Raw genomic sequence first — 17468 nt, 5'->3', positions numbered from 1 at the left:
GGCAAACATCGCGCCGGTAATCAACTTTCTTTAATCAACTTCTTCCCATACTCGTTGTAGCAAACCTGGCGTAACTTGCGTGATGGGACCTTAGATTCGATTTCTCTGGTCGGCTAAATTGTTTGTTAGGAGAGGACCATACACATGGTCTTTAATGAATGCCCATAGAAATAAATCCACTGGTGTCAAGTCCGGGGAGCGAGGTGATCATGCGAGCAAACTGTGCACTACGCTGGCGCTACTGGTGGCGCAGTGGGGTGGGGTACTGATGTGAATCAAACTTGAGGTTGTTCCTCCAAAATGACACATCTGCCGACGGAATGGGGTACTAATGCACTGTGTGATTCAAACTTGAGGTTGTCTGCTACAAAATGACATACCTACCGATTCTGTAAGTTACCTCAATGAATTTCTGTATTTTTTTTTGTTAAAAATCTTATGGGACTTAACTGCTAAGGTCATCAGTCCCTGAGCTTACACGCTACTTAACCTAAATTATCCTAAGGACAAACACACACACACCCATGCCCGCCGGGACCAGCCACACAATCCATGACTGTAGCGCCCTAGACCGCTCGGATAATCCCGCGCGGCACTGTATCATTCCAAAGTTGTAAAATCCTTTTTGACTCATCCTCTATATGGCCTATGAAGACGACCGCTAAGTTAACCTAAGAAAATTTTAGTTTTTTTTTGCATAAGGACGGAGTGTGAGAACGACGTTTTTTAATGGCTACTGACCCTTAGAGATGGCGGTTATAGCTGAAGCAATTGGTTTTCTGTTAAAAGGGTCTCTTTCATCTCCAGTTTAACCAGACAGTTACAACTGCTCAGAAATAAACATTTCTAAAACATCCAAATTTCGGTTGTTTTGTTGCTATTATTTCTAGTAATAAACGTAGACTTCGAACAATGATGGAAAAATTTTAATGGATGTGATCAATATGGGATTGAGTTTACAGCAGATATTGGTCTCAATTTCTCCAGCAAGAACTACGAAGGTGGAGGAGACGGACGCGGCGAGATCGAGAGCGAAATATGACAGGTTGATCACTTTCCTGCATTGTCACCTTTGGATGGTATCAGTTTTTCACCCTGAAGCAAACACAAAATAAGTGGTTCAGTTATTGTCCTAAGTTTATAGCACGACATTAAAGTTATAGGTGTATCCATTAAATTTACCCGTCTTCCGAGAAACATTGTAGATGATGTCTCCTTATATGGTGTTGCAAATTTCTTGTGCCATTTGCCGTTTTTAATATTTTAAAGCAGTTGAGCGCAATATTTAATTGCCACTGCTCTTCGTAAAATAACTCCAACTAGGGATGGGTCCATTGTCCAATACAACTTATGTTCGAAGTCTGCACCGAGATACCACAATATAGACCAGGGGCGACAATGCAAGTGCACAAGTACGTCTAAGCCCCACGGCAACAGGTATATCATAGTTCCTGCAATACTGTAGCAATTTTTATGTCATGTGTTTGTTGCTAGTTTCTAAGTGTTACCATTGTTTTAAAAGCAGTGCTGATTCATTTACCCAGTCTCTACAACAATCCAATATTTCAAATCAGTGGAAATTTTAAAAATGAACATTACTGGTTAAAAAAGTTTTGTTTGAAAACCAAAAATCTTTGCACTGCGGCTAAGGCAAGTTGGTTGTTAGTAAAAAGTGGTTTATTAGTAAAAAACGATTAAAATCTGTCATGACAAAGACCGAACCAATACCGAAAAATACTGGTTATGGAACTAAGATACCGGTATCGGTTTTTACCGGTCGGTTTTTTCCACCCTTACTCTCTCTTTCCATCTTGTGGCTAATCAAGATTCGTAGAAAGAGTAAGGTTGGTCAGTAAGCGGTCTGAGTTGCTACCGACTGCGACACTGTGACGTCACTGAGGAACAACTCTTCCTCGGGAAGGGCGCTACAACTAGTGGGTCTCGTATTTACGCGTTTATTTGCGGAATACTTATATCGGTATTCTGCTACAGTTAGATACTTTCTGTTACATTCTGTAAGTTTCCCAGCTTTTAAACAGGTACTAGTGAATTAAAGGACCTCAAACAACTATGAAATCGAAAGAAGCTCAAAAATCACGTGACATAGTGTATTTTCGTAGGGTTTTTTTTTTTTTTTTTTCAAAGTGAATGTTGGAGAAGGTTAAATGTGAAACTAAGATCTATGTAAAGTAATTTTCATATTGTAGCCATCGTAAGTTTAAAATAGCTAAGTTGATAGATTGACACTGTCGTTTCAAATGCCCTTGAACTAGCAGATCAAACTGCCAAGTTTTTCAAACTAAATTATGTTGTTTTTTTATTGCAAATGTAAACAAATAGCACATTAAATACACGATATTATTTAGTTTATTTTGCAAAGATTAAAAATATATTGAATACGCAAACGAAAACTTATGAAAATTAAAAATAAAAATGTAATTTGCCAAATGGTCAGATACGATAATTAAATAAGTTGTCAAGAGCTTAAAGTAAATTAGTCTTACGAAGTTCATGATATAGTGATCCACATACATTTTTTGTGCTGTCAAAATTGGAATACATTTCGTATTAAATATTTTCTTACCATCGTTCATTTGCCTTTAAAAAAGACTGTATTGATGAATTACCCTGAACTCTTTCATTAAAATTTAAACACTGTCTTTGTATTGAACTATACAAGTATTTGATTTGCTGGCACGTTAGTGAATCCCGTAAAGCATTTAATATTCTTGTACAATAACTTTCAGCATGTGCAATTACTTAACATTGGATATATTCATTCAACAGTTTTTTTCTCAAATAATACAAAAAAAATGAAATTGCTTTCCAAAAATATCGTGCTGGGAGCGAGAGGGTGGGTTGGGGTGGGGAAGGGAAGGACATGTCCTCTTCCACCCACGCTTCTGCTGTATGCGGTGTGGTATCACTCACGCTACTTAAGGCAAATTGCACGATGGAAAATCATCAGTTTTAAGCACTCCTTTGGTTTTAAATTTAGGAGGTTTAGCAAATTTCAAAGAAAATCAGTTTCTTAGAAATGAAGAGAGCGTATTACAGCATCTACAGCACTAACAGCATCTTCTCTACTGAATTTCGACAGCCCGAACCTTTGCAGAATTGCATCGCGAGACAAGGCTTCTCCAGTCCGTTTTGTTTCACGATTGATAGCATTATAGCCAACAACAGCAAAACTTGGAATTGCTTACACATATTCTAAAGTATTTTATTTCCAAATACTTGCTGAACAAATGTTACTAAGAGAAAACAATAACACACACAATGTCACACAGCTACAAACATGGGCGCCAAGAGCTCCTCGGTAACATCATGTACGAAACAGCGTTCCTTCTGCGTAATACGTACTGCTCGTCCCTGTAACTGATTGCCGGTGTGTCACAATCATTCTTCATATACGGGGTGGGTAATTGCGGCGAACGTTTGAATCTCACAACGGCCACTCCACATCGGGTTAATAACTGCCCATCTAATTGTATACATAGCTTGCAACTCTCGTCAGTCTTCCAGCGCTGCTCTACTTGCTGCACAATGCTGCCCCTCCCGCCCTATGGCTTCGAAGGATGGCTGCCAAACTGCGCTCAGAGCAAAACCTTTATATTGATTAACAAGATTCGTCGAGGTTCGTGTCACGATTGGCTCCTTAATAATGCTGTCCCGAGCAAGTGCCTTGAGATGCCTGTCGACAAATATTGTTAATCGAGATCAGGGTTTTGCTCTCAGCGCAGTTTGGCAACCAGCCTTCGAAGCAATTGGACGGGAGAGCAGCATCTTGCATCACATAGAGCCGTGATGAACGACGGACGCAAGTTCCTAGCTACGTAAACCATTTGCTTGGCCGCTGCTAAATTGTTGTTGGTCTGCAGTTTCGAGACTGAAATGTCGCCCCCGGTACCCACCGCTTGTAAGGACACGGACTTGATACGCCGACCGTTCCACGGTTTCGTCGTACATATTTCAATCTTTCCAACCACAACTAAGCCACAAATCCGACTCATAAAGTAATTTAGGATTAACTGTCGACAGAAAACTAACATGCATTGCATACCTCGTTATCATCGTATTCAGTGTTCGAAATCGTCTAAAGCAACCAAGAGGCTTCTCCTATTATTATTTTCATTTATAAGTCCCTCTTCCGACCCATCCTCACGAATGCCAACGCTGCCTGGATCTCTGTCCCCCCTTAAATTCTACAAGTTCCTTGAGATCCTGGATAGACATGCACTCCGCCTCACCTTCCGAAATCGTCTGCCTTCCCCAACTCAAAAAAATGGCTCTGAGCACTGTGGGACATAACATCTGAGGTCATCAGTCCCTAGAACTTAGAACTACTTAATCCTAACTAACCTAAGGACATCACACACTTCCATGCCCGAGGCAGGATTCGAAACTGCGACCGTAGTGGTCGCGCGGTTCCAGACTGAAGTGCCTAGAACCGCTCGGCCGCAACGGCCGGCCTCCCCAACTCACCCACTTTCCTCACAGTCCTCTCTTACTAGAACATCTTCGGAAGCAATACATCCACAGCAAAACCCAATACCAGTATCCAGTATCGCAACCACTAATCAGCGGTACAGATACTCTGCTGCGCTGCTATTTCCTCTCATGCACCTTCAAAGCTTCATCCATCTCCTCCAGCCGGAATTTCAAGCAATTTCCTCTCCCCAGCAATAAAATCCGTCCTGAGATAGACCCTTCTTCCTAATACTAATCACATACGCCACCAGGCATCGTACATTTTTCTCCCTCAGCTTTCCCCCACCCTGCTGAATTTAGTCGCACCCGTGGTTCCGAAGCGTCTCACAGTCATCTTTCAAAGTTCCTTCACTTTTTGACAATGACCTGATTTCTCAATTATTGACGGCTACTTTATGATGTTGACAAATAAAATGCTTGAGCTTCTGTTCCGTGTTAGAGGACTGTGAATTGCGGAGTGAGAGCAGCATGGCTCAAGAGTGGCATCGGTTGCCATCCGGCTCTTTCGTAGGTAACAGAAATAACAGTGAAAGAGGAAAAAAAAGGCACACCATCACTTCGTCAGAAGATGCAAAATGAGAACAGTCGTTCCGAAAACTGACAAGTGATAGGAGAGAAAGAGGAACTTCATAAAAACACATGGAGAAAGGACGCGATGTCAAGCGAATGTGAAGCGAGAACACAGAGAACTGCCACTAGCAGAAGATGATGGCATTTATTTCGCTGTTTGACAATGGCTTCATGCCGTGTGGTTATAATTAAAGTGCAGCTACTCGCAGAGGTTCAGTGTGGGTTGCAAGTATCGTATTGCAGCGAAACTCGGAATTTATTCTAATCCGTCAATGTGGAACTAATATACGCTGGTAAAACATTAGTTCCAATTTTCAGCACCACGTGCATTCTGGCGCTGTCACTACAAGAAAGCGATTTAGAAATGTTTCCATATGTAATGCATTACGAACGGGACGAGGCCATAAAATGTCAAACAAATGAGAAAGGCATAATATTGGTTTTATTACTAGCACCCGCTTACGCAATTTGTTCATCAAGAGCTCCGGAGACAACGACGAGGTACTGCATCCGTAAAGCGACGTGATCTACAGCTGCTCGCAGCGGTTACCTGTTACGTTAGATATCTCCAGAGCCAAAAGTCACATGGTTTAAGATCAGGTGACCTTGCAGCACATACATCTAGAAAAATTCTGGAGTTAACACGTTCGAGGAAGGATTGAAAAAGCAGATATTTCACTGGGTAAGCGACGCGACGTGTTTCCTCCTGCTGCACGAAAACGCACAGTTACGCTTCCTGGGTGAGTCAACGAATGGCTGGTAGGTCGTTGAGGTCCCTTCCATATAGAGCGCATAGAGGTCACCACCATACGTCACTTGGGGCAGACTTTAAGTCTATCTCTGACTAACATCATAATTCTCGATTGAAGGTAATGGATTGTACATCGTTGGTGCCAAGTCGACCTCCATATCTTGTCTAACTTAAAGCCTTCCTCTTTTCTATTGAAATTATTGTGGTGTTACTGAATCTCTATAGATTCCCTATACATACATGCACAATAATGCGATGTACTGGCTAGCACGCGCCTCTGGCTAAATTTTATTTCATGATCACCGTTTATAAAACATGTTCCGCTACTGCTCCTTTGTCGGTATGTCCTAGTCGATAGTTCCATTTGGGTTCGGTTAAGCGGGTATTGAGACTTCTTTTCGGTGTTACAATATAAACATCCCCACAGCTACACGGAATTTCATACACCCCAGTTGTTGCTATAAGGTGTCGTGCGTCTTTCGAAGTTCTTAAACACTCACTAAACTTCTTGGTGGGTTTAAAGATTGTTTCAACTTGGACCTTGGCCAGAACTGTCCGCAATATTGCGGATAAGTGAAAGAAACTTTTCCAGCAGACAGTTGTTGTTGCTGAATGTTGTCAGACACTTTTCTTCTGGGATGAAATGCTCGATCTAGCTCTTTGTCAGCGAATCCATTTTTCTTAAATGCCTATCGCAAATGATTTAGTTCAAAAAATGGTTCAAATGGCTATGAGCACTATGGGACTTAACATCTGTGGTCATCAATCCCCTAGAACTTAGAACTACTTAAACCTAACTAACCTAAGGACATCACATACATCCATGCCCGAGGAAGGATTCGATACTGTGACCGTAGCGGTCACGCGGTTCCGGACTGAAGCGCCTAGAACCGCACGGCCACACCGGCCGGCTTAGTTTATTTTGCAAAGAAACTAGCTCACAGATCTTATTAGCTCTGTCCACCAATGTTTTGATGATACCTCTCTTCTGCCAGGGATGACAGTTCGAATCCTTATGGGGGTGTCGGTCGGTGTGTGTATCTTTTGTATACACTTTATGCCCTAGACTCCCATCTTCCAGTTTAATTACTAATACATCCAAAACTTTAGTTGTCCATTTCTCTTTTTCTCCATGATTAATTGTATCTTTGGATTAATGCTATTTACGTACACCAAGAAACCATACAATTGCTCTTCATCGTGGTTCCATACCACGAAAGTGTCATCCACATACCGACACCATTTCAAAGGGCATTTACTGGCAACTTCAGCGTCTGTTGTTCAAAAAATTCCATGGACTGATTAGCTACAGCTGGACTCAGAGAGCTGCCCATGGCCACTCCTTCGGTTTGTTCGTAAAACTCATTATCACTCTGGAAATAAGTCGTGGACAGGCAATGTCGAAACAGAGCTGCTATATCAGCTATGTATGAAAGAGATTCGTCAACAGGCACCATGGTAAACAGGGATACCACATAAAAACTAACATGGATATCACCTGGGCTGACAGTAATTTCCTTCAATTTCTCAATAAAGTGCACAGAATTTTTAATGTGATAATAAGTTTTATCAATATGCGGCTGTAGCAAGGAGGCAATTTGTGTAGCCAACTCTTGAGTAGGTGATGCTATAGTACTCACTATAAGTCTCAGTAGGCCATAGGCTTATGTATATCTTAGGTAGTCCATGTAATCTAGGAGCATAAGCTTCCATTTTACGTAGATATTTTTTATCCTCTGTAGGAATGCAAGACTTTTTTATTAATCGATTGGTAGCTCCAAACACTTTCGTTGTAGGATCCTTTTGAAGCTTTTATATATAGGGAATCTAAAGGGATTTGTGTATAGGGAAGCCATAGAGATTTCGAAACACCACAGTAGCTTTAACAGAAATGAGGAAAGCTTGAAGTTAGACAAGATATGGCGGTCGACCTTGCACGAAAGATCTCACAATCGATTACCTTCACTTGAGAATAATGACGTTAGTCGGAGTAAGAATTACAGTCTGCGCCATGTGACGCATGGTGGTGCCCTCTATGCGCTCTATATAAACGGGACCTCCACAGCCTGGCAGCCAGTTGTCGACTCACCTCCGGAGATGTTTCCCGCAGTTGGCAACGAAACGTCAGGAAGAAGAAGTTTTACAGATCGACCACGGCGTCTCAGCCCGGAAGTTTTAACTATTTAGGACCTGTTGCAAACACTCAGACGTAGTTTATAATTCCCATTCTGAAAAATTGGAAAGATCCAAATCCCTTCTCTAATTACCAACCGGTCGCGTTGTCGTCTTTTGTAGCGAAAACGCTGGAGTGGTGGTTAAAATGAGATTAGAATGGTAGCTTAAAAAGTGTAATTTATTCCTCGGAGTAAGTATGGACATATAAAAGGCAGAGAGACCACAGATAATCTGTATTCGCTTGCTATGGACATCATCTCAATCTGTCAAACGAGAAAAGCGGTCGTCGCTGCTCTTATCACGGTAAAAGAGCAGATACCGGTTCTCTTCAACAAGATGACGGATATCGGTATTCCTTGGAGGATGACGTAGTAGCCTGGTCGCTCGAAAAACAATCTATGACAGATTTAAAGGAATCATCCTCGGTTCGATTCCTGTCTCTCAGGGTGTGCCCCAGGGTGCACTTAAGCCCCCTGTTGTAGACTCTGTAGGTTAATGTTTAGAGATAATAATAACTCTCTCGACGAAAATTTTAGAATATGCAGACGACCTTACAGTTTATTCAGCTAGAGACTAATATCTTCAGGCTAAGACACATCGATGGATGCCTGTCTGACAATGAGTTTGAGATCTCTACTGAGAAATCGGTGATCGTTCCTTTTTACAAATCGAACACTTCCCGCATTGTTGATGACGCCACAAGCGGAAAGCACAGTTTCCAAATAATATACTACTCGCAGTGATGTTTTACTCCCTGTTTAACTGAGCTTCTCACATACAATCTATTGCTCATAAATGCGATTTCGTGCTCGCACCCATGTATGGTGGGTACCTCATCAAAGTGTTCAACTCATAATGTACCGAGAGATTATTCGATATTGTCTGGACTGTGGTGGTATAGTGTATGCGCCTAAGATTTACCTCTCCAAATTACTCTTTAGTTCAAAACCATTTGTACCTGCCTTGGAACAATGTTTCCACGCCTACAAACGCTCTTTTAATGGAGGCAGGAAAGATGCTCTAAGCATTAGACGTCAAATGCTGTCAGTCATTCAAGAAATATCCCCCCTTGGAAAGTTCTGTGTATAAGAGAAGAGACTGCATTTATCAGTCACGGAAGAAGAACTAAAAGTTAGACAGTGTGCACAAACTTTGACTCTTGGCATCTTGGCATATGTTCTGTGTGATGTTCTTCACATTTGCCTTTATCTGAATATGATCTTGACGGACTCAGCTGCCAAATTCCTGACTGTTATTATATGTCAAGCTCGATGAATGTTAACGTAAATTGAAGATTCAAGTGTCTCTCTGAAGTTCGGTTGCCTGTTTATATCCGTATACGTAGTAACTGATCCAAAATTCCACAGGAGTACACCGGATGTGCTTTTTTATGCCCTCAGATCCAAATCAGTAAAGCCCACAAACTGCCCAAAAGTGCTTTAGGTTATACGGCTGACGCTGGCAATTTTGGACTCAATTAAGTTAGTATCCTCAACTTCCTTCTTAAAGATATTAATTATTTCCGAATCTCAGTGAGTTTTTAAATGTATTCAACACCAGAGTTGGAATGTAACAGCCAACTGTTACATTTTGGATGTGATGCTCGAATATATTCGCTGTAAACAGAGAGGGCAGACAATGATTTTGCTGTGGGTGCATTTCCACGCTGCCATACGCTGTGTGAGGAAGTTAATGTCTTAGCGAAGCAAGCTGTATCTACGGGAACTGTTCTCGATGCAGGCTACTTACGTGAAGTCAAGAACTACAGAACACAGCAATTGCAAGACGCGTGGAATGTCTCGCAACGAAAAAAGGTAAAAATTACGTTACATTACAGTTTGAAACTCCTAGAAGGTTGAGATTTACGAAGCCGCATTTGATTCAAACTACGATTTCCACCGTCATTCGACTCCGCTTTAAGCATGCCTCTTTTTGCCGAGCGGGGTAGCCGCGCAGTCTGAAACCACGGTTCGCGTGCCTCACCCCGTCACAGTTTCGAGTCCTCCCTTGGGCATACATGTGTGTGTTCTTAGTGTAAGTTACTTTTAGTTACATTAGTAGTGTGTAAACCTAGGGACCCATGATCTCAGCAGTTTGCTGCCATGGAAACTTGCAATCATCGCCATGCCTCTTTTCCTATATATGTATTAGAAACAGTATTTATGATTCCCCTGCATGTGGGTGTGCTTCGAGTCAGAAGCTATGTAAACCATATCTTGTGTTCATGTTCCAAATTTGGCAAGGAACGATCGGAATATCTGAAGACTGATGAGTACGGTTTACCTCCTCCCTCTATGAACTTCTGTTCTTTTGATTTTTTAAAGACATTCGCCTGTATAAATCGATTGTCAGTTATTTTAAGAGTGTAGGAAAAAAGCTGTAGGACCCAAAGTTTCATTCATCTGTATAACTTACTATTAAATTTAAGAACTAGTATGAATTGATAACATCAATATCTCGAGTCTACTTATCATTCTTTTTATTAAACATTTGTTGTGGAAGGAACTGACAGCTTGAGCTCTGAGTTCTGTAAACATGCATTTACGTATTTATGTATTCTGTGTAGAGATACAGGTTGGTAATTATTGAACTATATGAGTAAGAAACGTAAATTATTAACAAACTACGGCGTACACACACTTTATCAACATGTAAACGTCACTACATATATTAGGATTTAGGTTATGGCAGGTTCGATATGCCTGCCATCATTGGGAGTGATGTGGCGCAGACGAGTAGCGATATTCTGCATGACCCACTGAAGAGTCAGAACATCGATGCTGTCGACGACCTGGCTGTTTTCAGGTCACCAATGGTTTCGGGGTTAAAGCTGTACACCTCGTCTTTAATAAAGCCCCACAAAAAGGAGTCGCATGTGTTCAGATCCGGATAATATGGCGGCCAATCGAGGACCCTGCCTGCGGAGCGAGAATGCGGTCCCCAAAGTGCTCCTCCAGGACATCAAACACTCTCCTGCTTCGATGGGATCGAGCTCCCTCTTCCATCAAACACATCTTGTCGAAATCAAGGTCACTTTGGATAATAAGGATTAAACTACCTTCCAAAACCTTCAGGCGCCGTTCGGTAGTCACAGTGCCACCAAGGAATATCGCACCGATTGTTCCGTGACTGGACATTGTACACCACACAGTCACCCGTTGGGGGTGAACAGATTTCTCGGCCGGAAATGCGGATTCTCAGTCCCCCAAATGTGCCAATTTGCTTATTGACGAACCCATCCAAATGAATGTGGGCTTCGTCGCTAAGCCAAACGATACATGCGCATACTAGTTCCCAGCATGCCTCGCGGCCAATCGTGCTGTTTGAACGTCCTAAGGCAAACCGTTCAGAAGTTACGACGATTTTATTTCATATAGTTCAATAACTGTCGCACTGTACGTTCTCCACAGCTAAATACAGTACAAACTCTGAAGGCCAAACAAAACAAACAAACTTCGTAAGGAGTGAATTGCTGCAAGCTGCCTGCTGCACGTTGCCGCGCCGCGCCTGCCCGCAGAGAACCCGCTGCACTGCGGCTGCGAGTCGCAGGAGATGTGGCAGTGGCTGCGCGACCACCAGAAGCTGGTGGGCGTGACGACGCGCTCGCTGCGCTGCGAGCAGCCGCCCGAGCTGCGCGGGCTCGTCTTCATGGAGCTGGAGCCGCCGCGCTTCTGCTCGACGCCGCTGGTGCTGAAGCTGGCCATCCAGGACATCCAGCCCTTCAGCGTGCTCGTCTCGTGGCAGAGCCGCGAGCACTCGGGCCTGCTCGGCTACCGCGTCGCCTACCACGCGCTCGACCGCGACGACGCAGTGAGTACCCTGGCGCCGGCCGCCAGCCCCGCGCCAGCTACTACCTGTTGTGACGTATCTTGTAAAAGATTTAGCCATAGCCTCCTTGAGTTTGAAAGTTCTCCAATTCCTCGCGACCCGTTTGCACCTGTTGCTTTTTCTTCTTGAGGCTTCTGTTTAACACTCTAAATTTTACTGCTAACACGGGAGCTATTCTGTCCTTTGTGAGTGTATAGAGTCCCGTCTCGACCAATTTCCATATTCAAAAAGCAAACGTTGAAATGAAACACGTATCACATAAGTAAATAAATACTAGCAACCAAATGTTATTTTACCTAGTAAATTATTTGATAGATAAATAATAATCCTCCACGTCTAGCCACCACTAAAACGGTATCACATAAACCAGCAATATTTCGTTCAACAAAATGGAAGGGATATTCTTAATGAAACGTTTTTCACTGATGAGGCGTGGAGTACTGCAAATCCATTGTATATTCACGAGGAACCACTTCATTCTGACAAATTAGGAGTTTGGATTGCAATTTCTAGACGTCGGATTGTGGGTCCCATATATTACAACGAAACAATAAACGCACAACGATACTGCAGTGATATTCAGTACACATTCATAGTAGAACTTGTCTTAAGTGAAATACTGAACGGTTATTCTTAACAAGATGGTGCAACCACGCATACAGCTCGCGTTTCAATGTCACTACTTGCTGATGTTTTTGGTGATCGCATAATTTCACAGGGACTTTGGCCTCCACGATCGCCTGATCTAACACCACCTGACTTTTTCTTCTGGTGTGCAGAAAAAGCAACTGTCTGTAAAAACCGTCCAAAATCCATCGCCGAATTGAAAATTGCAATATCCGCTTTCACTGCTTCTGTTAAAGAAGAAATGTTACAGCTTGCGTTTGCGAACTTGATTAGACGAATTGAATTGGGTATTCAACAACAGGGGGGACACTTTCAACATTTAATGTGAAAATCTATAAGTAAAAATGAATATTCAATAAATTAATAACTAGTATTTCATTGAGTTTCATTTCGGTATATTTACTGCGGCATACGACACGCGCAGCTAACAATCATACGGCACTGCGGAGAGACTGTTTGAACACCCCGTAGATGACACTGAGACAAGTACTTTAATATAAGACAGGTGGGGTTGCAAATATCGGGAAATACCCCGAACGTGGACAACAAATATTGAACATGTGACGTCACCAGATGAAGTACCTCGTCGCATGCTCAGCGGTGGGGCCTATCGGGATGTCGCACCAGGTCATCCCAACCTAAGTCAAGTACTTAAGCCGGTAGGGCTTCCAGCTTAAGTGCATGACTTTAGCGCGTGTTTTTTTTTTTTTTTGTTTTTTTTTTTCACTGCCGTACACAATTACGTGCTTCCATAGAGCATTTACTGGTCTCGCGGTCTCCGATGTTCAATTTTAAAGTACGCAGTAACAAAAATCTGCCATATTGCATCACAAGTGAATAACTATAAACTTCAGAATTGCATCGCTGCCAGTAGACGACCTACACGTTCTTTACTAAACAAAGTCTGTAAACAAGGAAAGGAGGTACAAAAGGAAAGAAACAGAAAATAAGAACACCTTTTGCTTGGTTATAGTGAGGACAATAATCTGGTAACTTCTACGTTAACAGCACAATATACGAGGGCTGTTCTAACAATATGATGACTTCTCAAATTGCGCGTGCAACGTACATATGATTATCTTATTTTTGTCATGTTGGTAGACATGACCCGAACATATGTTCACAGTTTCAAGTGCACAGCATACTTCGTTTTGTTTTTGACATCTTGAAAGGTTAGTCGTGTTTCAGTCTGCCAGGTGATTTTTATTATAAAACATAGAGCAAAGAATTTACATAATTTTTTTTGTGAAAAATGGAATAAAGTGCTCTGAAACACTTGAAATTTTGACAGTGTCACTCGATGAGTCTGCTCTAAGTAAACAGAATGTTTACAAGTGGTACAAGCTCTTCCGAGACGGCCGGGAAGAAGCCACTGACGAACCTTGCTCTGGAGGCCACAGCATATCAATAACAGATGATAAAGTCAAAACTGTGTAGAAAATTGTTGTGGAAAATAGTCCAATTACCGCAAAAGAAGTCTCTGAGGATGTTGGCACATCGATCGGCTCGTATCATGCTATTTGTTCGGATGTTTTGACCATGAGACGTGTGTCAGCGAAGTTTGTTCCAAAACTTCTCAATTTTGGTCAGAGGGACCGTCGCGTGAGCATCGCTCAGGAGCTCGTGAATGACGTCAATGATGATCCTGATTTGCTCAAAAGGCCGTAACTGGTGACGAAACATGGGTTTACGGTTATGACATCGAAACCAAAGCCCAATCATCCCAATGGAAGCATCCCGGAGAGACAAGACCGATAAATGCACGCCAAGTACGATCAAATGTCGAAGTTTGGCTCACTGTTTTTTCCAATTACCGTGGAGCAGTATATCATGAATTTTTGCCTCAAGGTCGTACTATCAGAAAGGAGTATTACCTTGACATTATGCACGATTTGCAAGAAGCAATACGCAAAAAGCGTCCGGAATTGTGGAAAACAGTTCATGGGTATTGCATCACAACAATGCACCTGCTCATTCATTGTTGCTTGTGAGACAGTTTTTGGCCAAAAACCACACGACAATAATGTCTCAGCCACCATATTCACTCGATTTACCCCCGCTACTTTTTTCTGTTCCCAAAACTGAAGAGATCTATGAAAGGATGAGGATTTTCAATGATTGAGGAAATAAAAACTGAATCGTTGGGAGTACTCAAGGCTGTACTAAAAAGTACTTATGAGTAGTGCTTCGAGGATTGGAAGGAGCGTTGGCACAAGTGTATTGTATCAGAGATGGATTACTTTGAAGCGGACAACATGAATATTGATGACTAAACAGATACTTATTCATAAAAATATAAAGTTACCGTACTTTTTAAACACACCTCGTATTTGCAAACACGTTCGAAAACAGAGTAGCCTAGCGCAGCGATATGAACCACTGCCCGCTCTTGACCACGGTAGGATCGAGAAGCCCACTAGTCGCACATCGGTAAGGTACGTCGTCTGGTGACGTCACGTGTTTAACGTTTGTCCTCTGCTATTGGGGTATTTACCGACATTTGCAACCCCATGTATCTTATATTGAATTACTTCTGTCGGTATCATGTACGTCACTTCACGACTTTTAAACGCTAAAAAGAATCATCCTTTATACAACATTAACGAGTGCAGGTATTTCCTACAGGGGATAGCGACCATTACAAATCAAGGTTGCAGAACCCACTGCTACAAAGCTTCTGAAGACACTCTAATTGATCAAGTGAAACATGTAAAAATAAAGAAAAAGTCACATCCGATTTGTGCCTGCTCTGCAGTTTTAATATGCATGTAAGTTAGGACATATCAACCTGCTACCCCCTTCGCCCTCCTCTCCCCCCTTTCCCCCCCCCCCCCCCCTTATGCAAAATCCTACCTCAACATACATACACATTTCAAAATACAGTATATGTACAAGGTTCACAACCTGGTTCAGAAATTTACATTCTAACCTCCACATCCTTTCAGTCACAGTTCACTAATCAATATATGGCAGTACAATCAGTAACGCTATCTGGAGGCGCCCAGAGCTATCAATCTCACAAGCAGTATGTCGTAAATTCTACTCTAATGTCATTTATTGGTGTTAAATATAAACACTGCTAATCAAACACTAATTTATTCAAATTAAAAAGAACAATCATATGATACACTACTGACCATTAAAATTGCTATACCAAGAAGAAATGCAGATGATAAACTGGTATTCATTGGACATATATATTATACTAGAACTGACACGTGATTACATTTTCACGCAATTTGGATGCATAGATCCTGAGAAATCAGTACCCAGAACAACCACCTCTGGCCTTAATAACGGTCTCGATACGCCTGGGCATTGAGTCAAACAGAGCTTGAATGTCGTATACAGTTACAGCTGCCCATGCAGCTTCAACACAATACCACAATTCAGCAAGAGTAGTGTCTACCGTATTGTGACGAGCCAGTTGCTCGGCCACCATTGACCAGACATTTCAATTGGTGAGAGATCTGGAGAATGTGCTGGCCAGGGTAGCAGTCGAACATTTTCTGTATCCAGAAAGGCCCGTACAGGAACTGCAACATGCGGTCGTGCACTATCCTGCTGAAATGTAGTGTTTCGCAGGGATCGAATGAAGGGTAGAGCCGTGGGTCGTAACACATCTGAAATGTAACGTCCACTGTTCAAAGTGCCGTCAATACGAACAAGAGGTGTCCGAGACGTATAACCAATGTCACCCCATACCATCACGCCGAGTGATACGCCATTATGGCGATGACGAATACACGCTTCCGAACACGGATGCGACCATCCTGATGCTGTATACAGAACCTGCATTCATCCGAAAAAATTACATTTTGCCATTCGTGCACCCGGGTTCGTCGTTGAGTACACAATCGCAGGCGCTCTGTGTGTAATGCAGCGTCAAGGGTAACCACAGCCATGGTCTCCGAGCTGATAGCCCATGCTGCTGGAAACGTCGTCGAACTGTGCAGATGGTTTTCTTGCAAACGTCCCCATCCTTTGACTCAGGGATCGAGACGTGGCTGCACGATCCGTTACAGCCATGCGGATAAGATGCCTGTCATCTCAACTGTTAGTCATACGAGGCCGTTGGGATGCAGCACGGCATTCCGTATTACCCTCCTGAACCCACCGATTCCATATTCTGCTAACAGTCATTGGATCTCGACCAACGCGAGCAGCAATATCGCGATACGATAAATCGCAATTGCGATAGGCTACAATCCGACATTTTTCAAAGTCGGAAACGTGATGGAACGCATTTCTCCTCCTTACACGAGGCATCACAACAAGGTTTCACCAGGCAACGCTTGTCAACTGCTATTTGTGTATGACAAATCGGTTGGAAACTTTCCTCATGTCAGCAAGTTGTAGGTGTCGCAACCGGCGCCAACCTTGTGTGAATGCTCTGAAAAGCTACTAATTTGCATATCACAGCATCTTCTACCTGTCGGTTAAATTTCGCGTCTGTAGCACGTCTTCTTCGTGGTGTAGCAATTTTAATGGCCAGTAGTGTACATACATAAGCAAAATACAGTACATAATGAACAAACAGTGTTGAAAAACAAAGTGACTTTGTTCACTGGCTTGCAGAGTTATAGACTGCTGAACAGTTAAGGCTTTTCATCGATGTCCTGACGCACTCTGAGCACTGTTAACTTCAGTTCAGCTGCACGAAATATAGTGACAAATTACAGTGACTGTCCACTGTGATATAATCGGTAAACCACGTGCATTTAGCAGAGCTACTGAGGATTTGAGACAGAAACCAGTCTATGACATAAAAGCTATGGATGACCCTAACTTTCCCTAAGCGCTGGTTGTGCGAATTACGCTCAGTGTGTGCTGAAATAACGTCACTGACGTGCTATTCGCTCTACCCCAGAAGACGATGCCGCCATCGCAGCTTGAACACTGCACATCTGTGAAGGAGCCGACTTTCTCGTGTCAAACCGATCTTCAAAACGCGGATCTGTGACAAGACACAGCTATAAGCACAGTCCAGAATGTCTAACCTTGACCCATAAGGCCAAGCTCAACC

At 42.6% G+C, this 17468-nt stretch overlaps 1 protein-coding gene across 1 annotated transcript in view; it reads left to right on the top strand.

The window, feature by feature from the left end:
* Positions 1 to 17468, top strand: part of LOC126092670 (protein artichoke) — a 187831-nt gene that overhangs the window by 77227 nt on the left and 93136 nt on the right. Inside the window, exon 7 of the mRNA XM_049908391.1 lies at positions 11505 to 11797. Within this exon, the coding sequence (XP_049764348.1) occupies positions 11505 to 11797 (293 nt within the window). The remainder of the gene's footprint in view (positions 1 to 11504; positions 11798 to 17468) is intronic.

Source organism: Schistocerca cancellata, chromosome 7 (genome assembly GCF_023864275.1).
Source record: "Schistocerca cancellata isolate TAMUIC-IGC-003103 chromosome 7, iqSchCanc2.1, whole genome shotgun sequence".
Classification (NCBI taxonomy): domain Eukaryota; kingdom Metazoa; phylum Arthropoda; class Insecta; order Orthoptera; family Acrididae; genus Schistocerca; species Schistocerca cancellata.
Note: the sequence above shows the minus strand (reverse complement) of the source record. Positions and strands in the feature narration are given on the sequence as shown.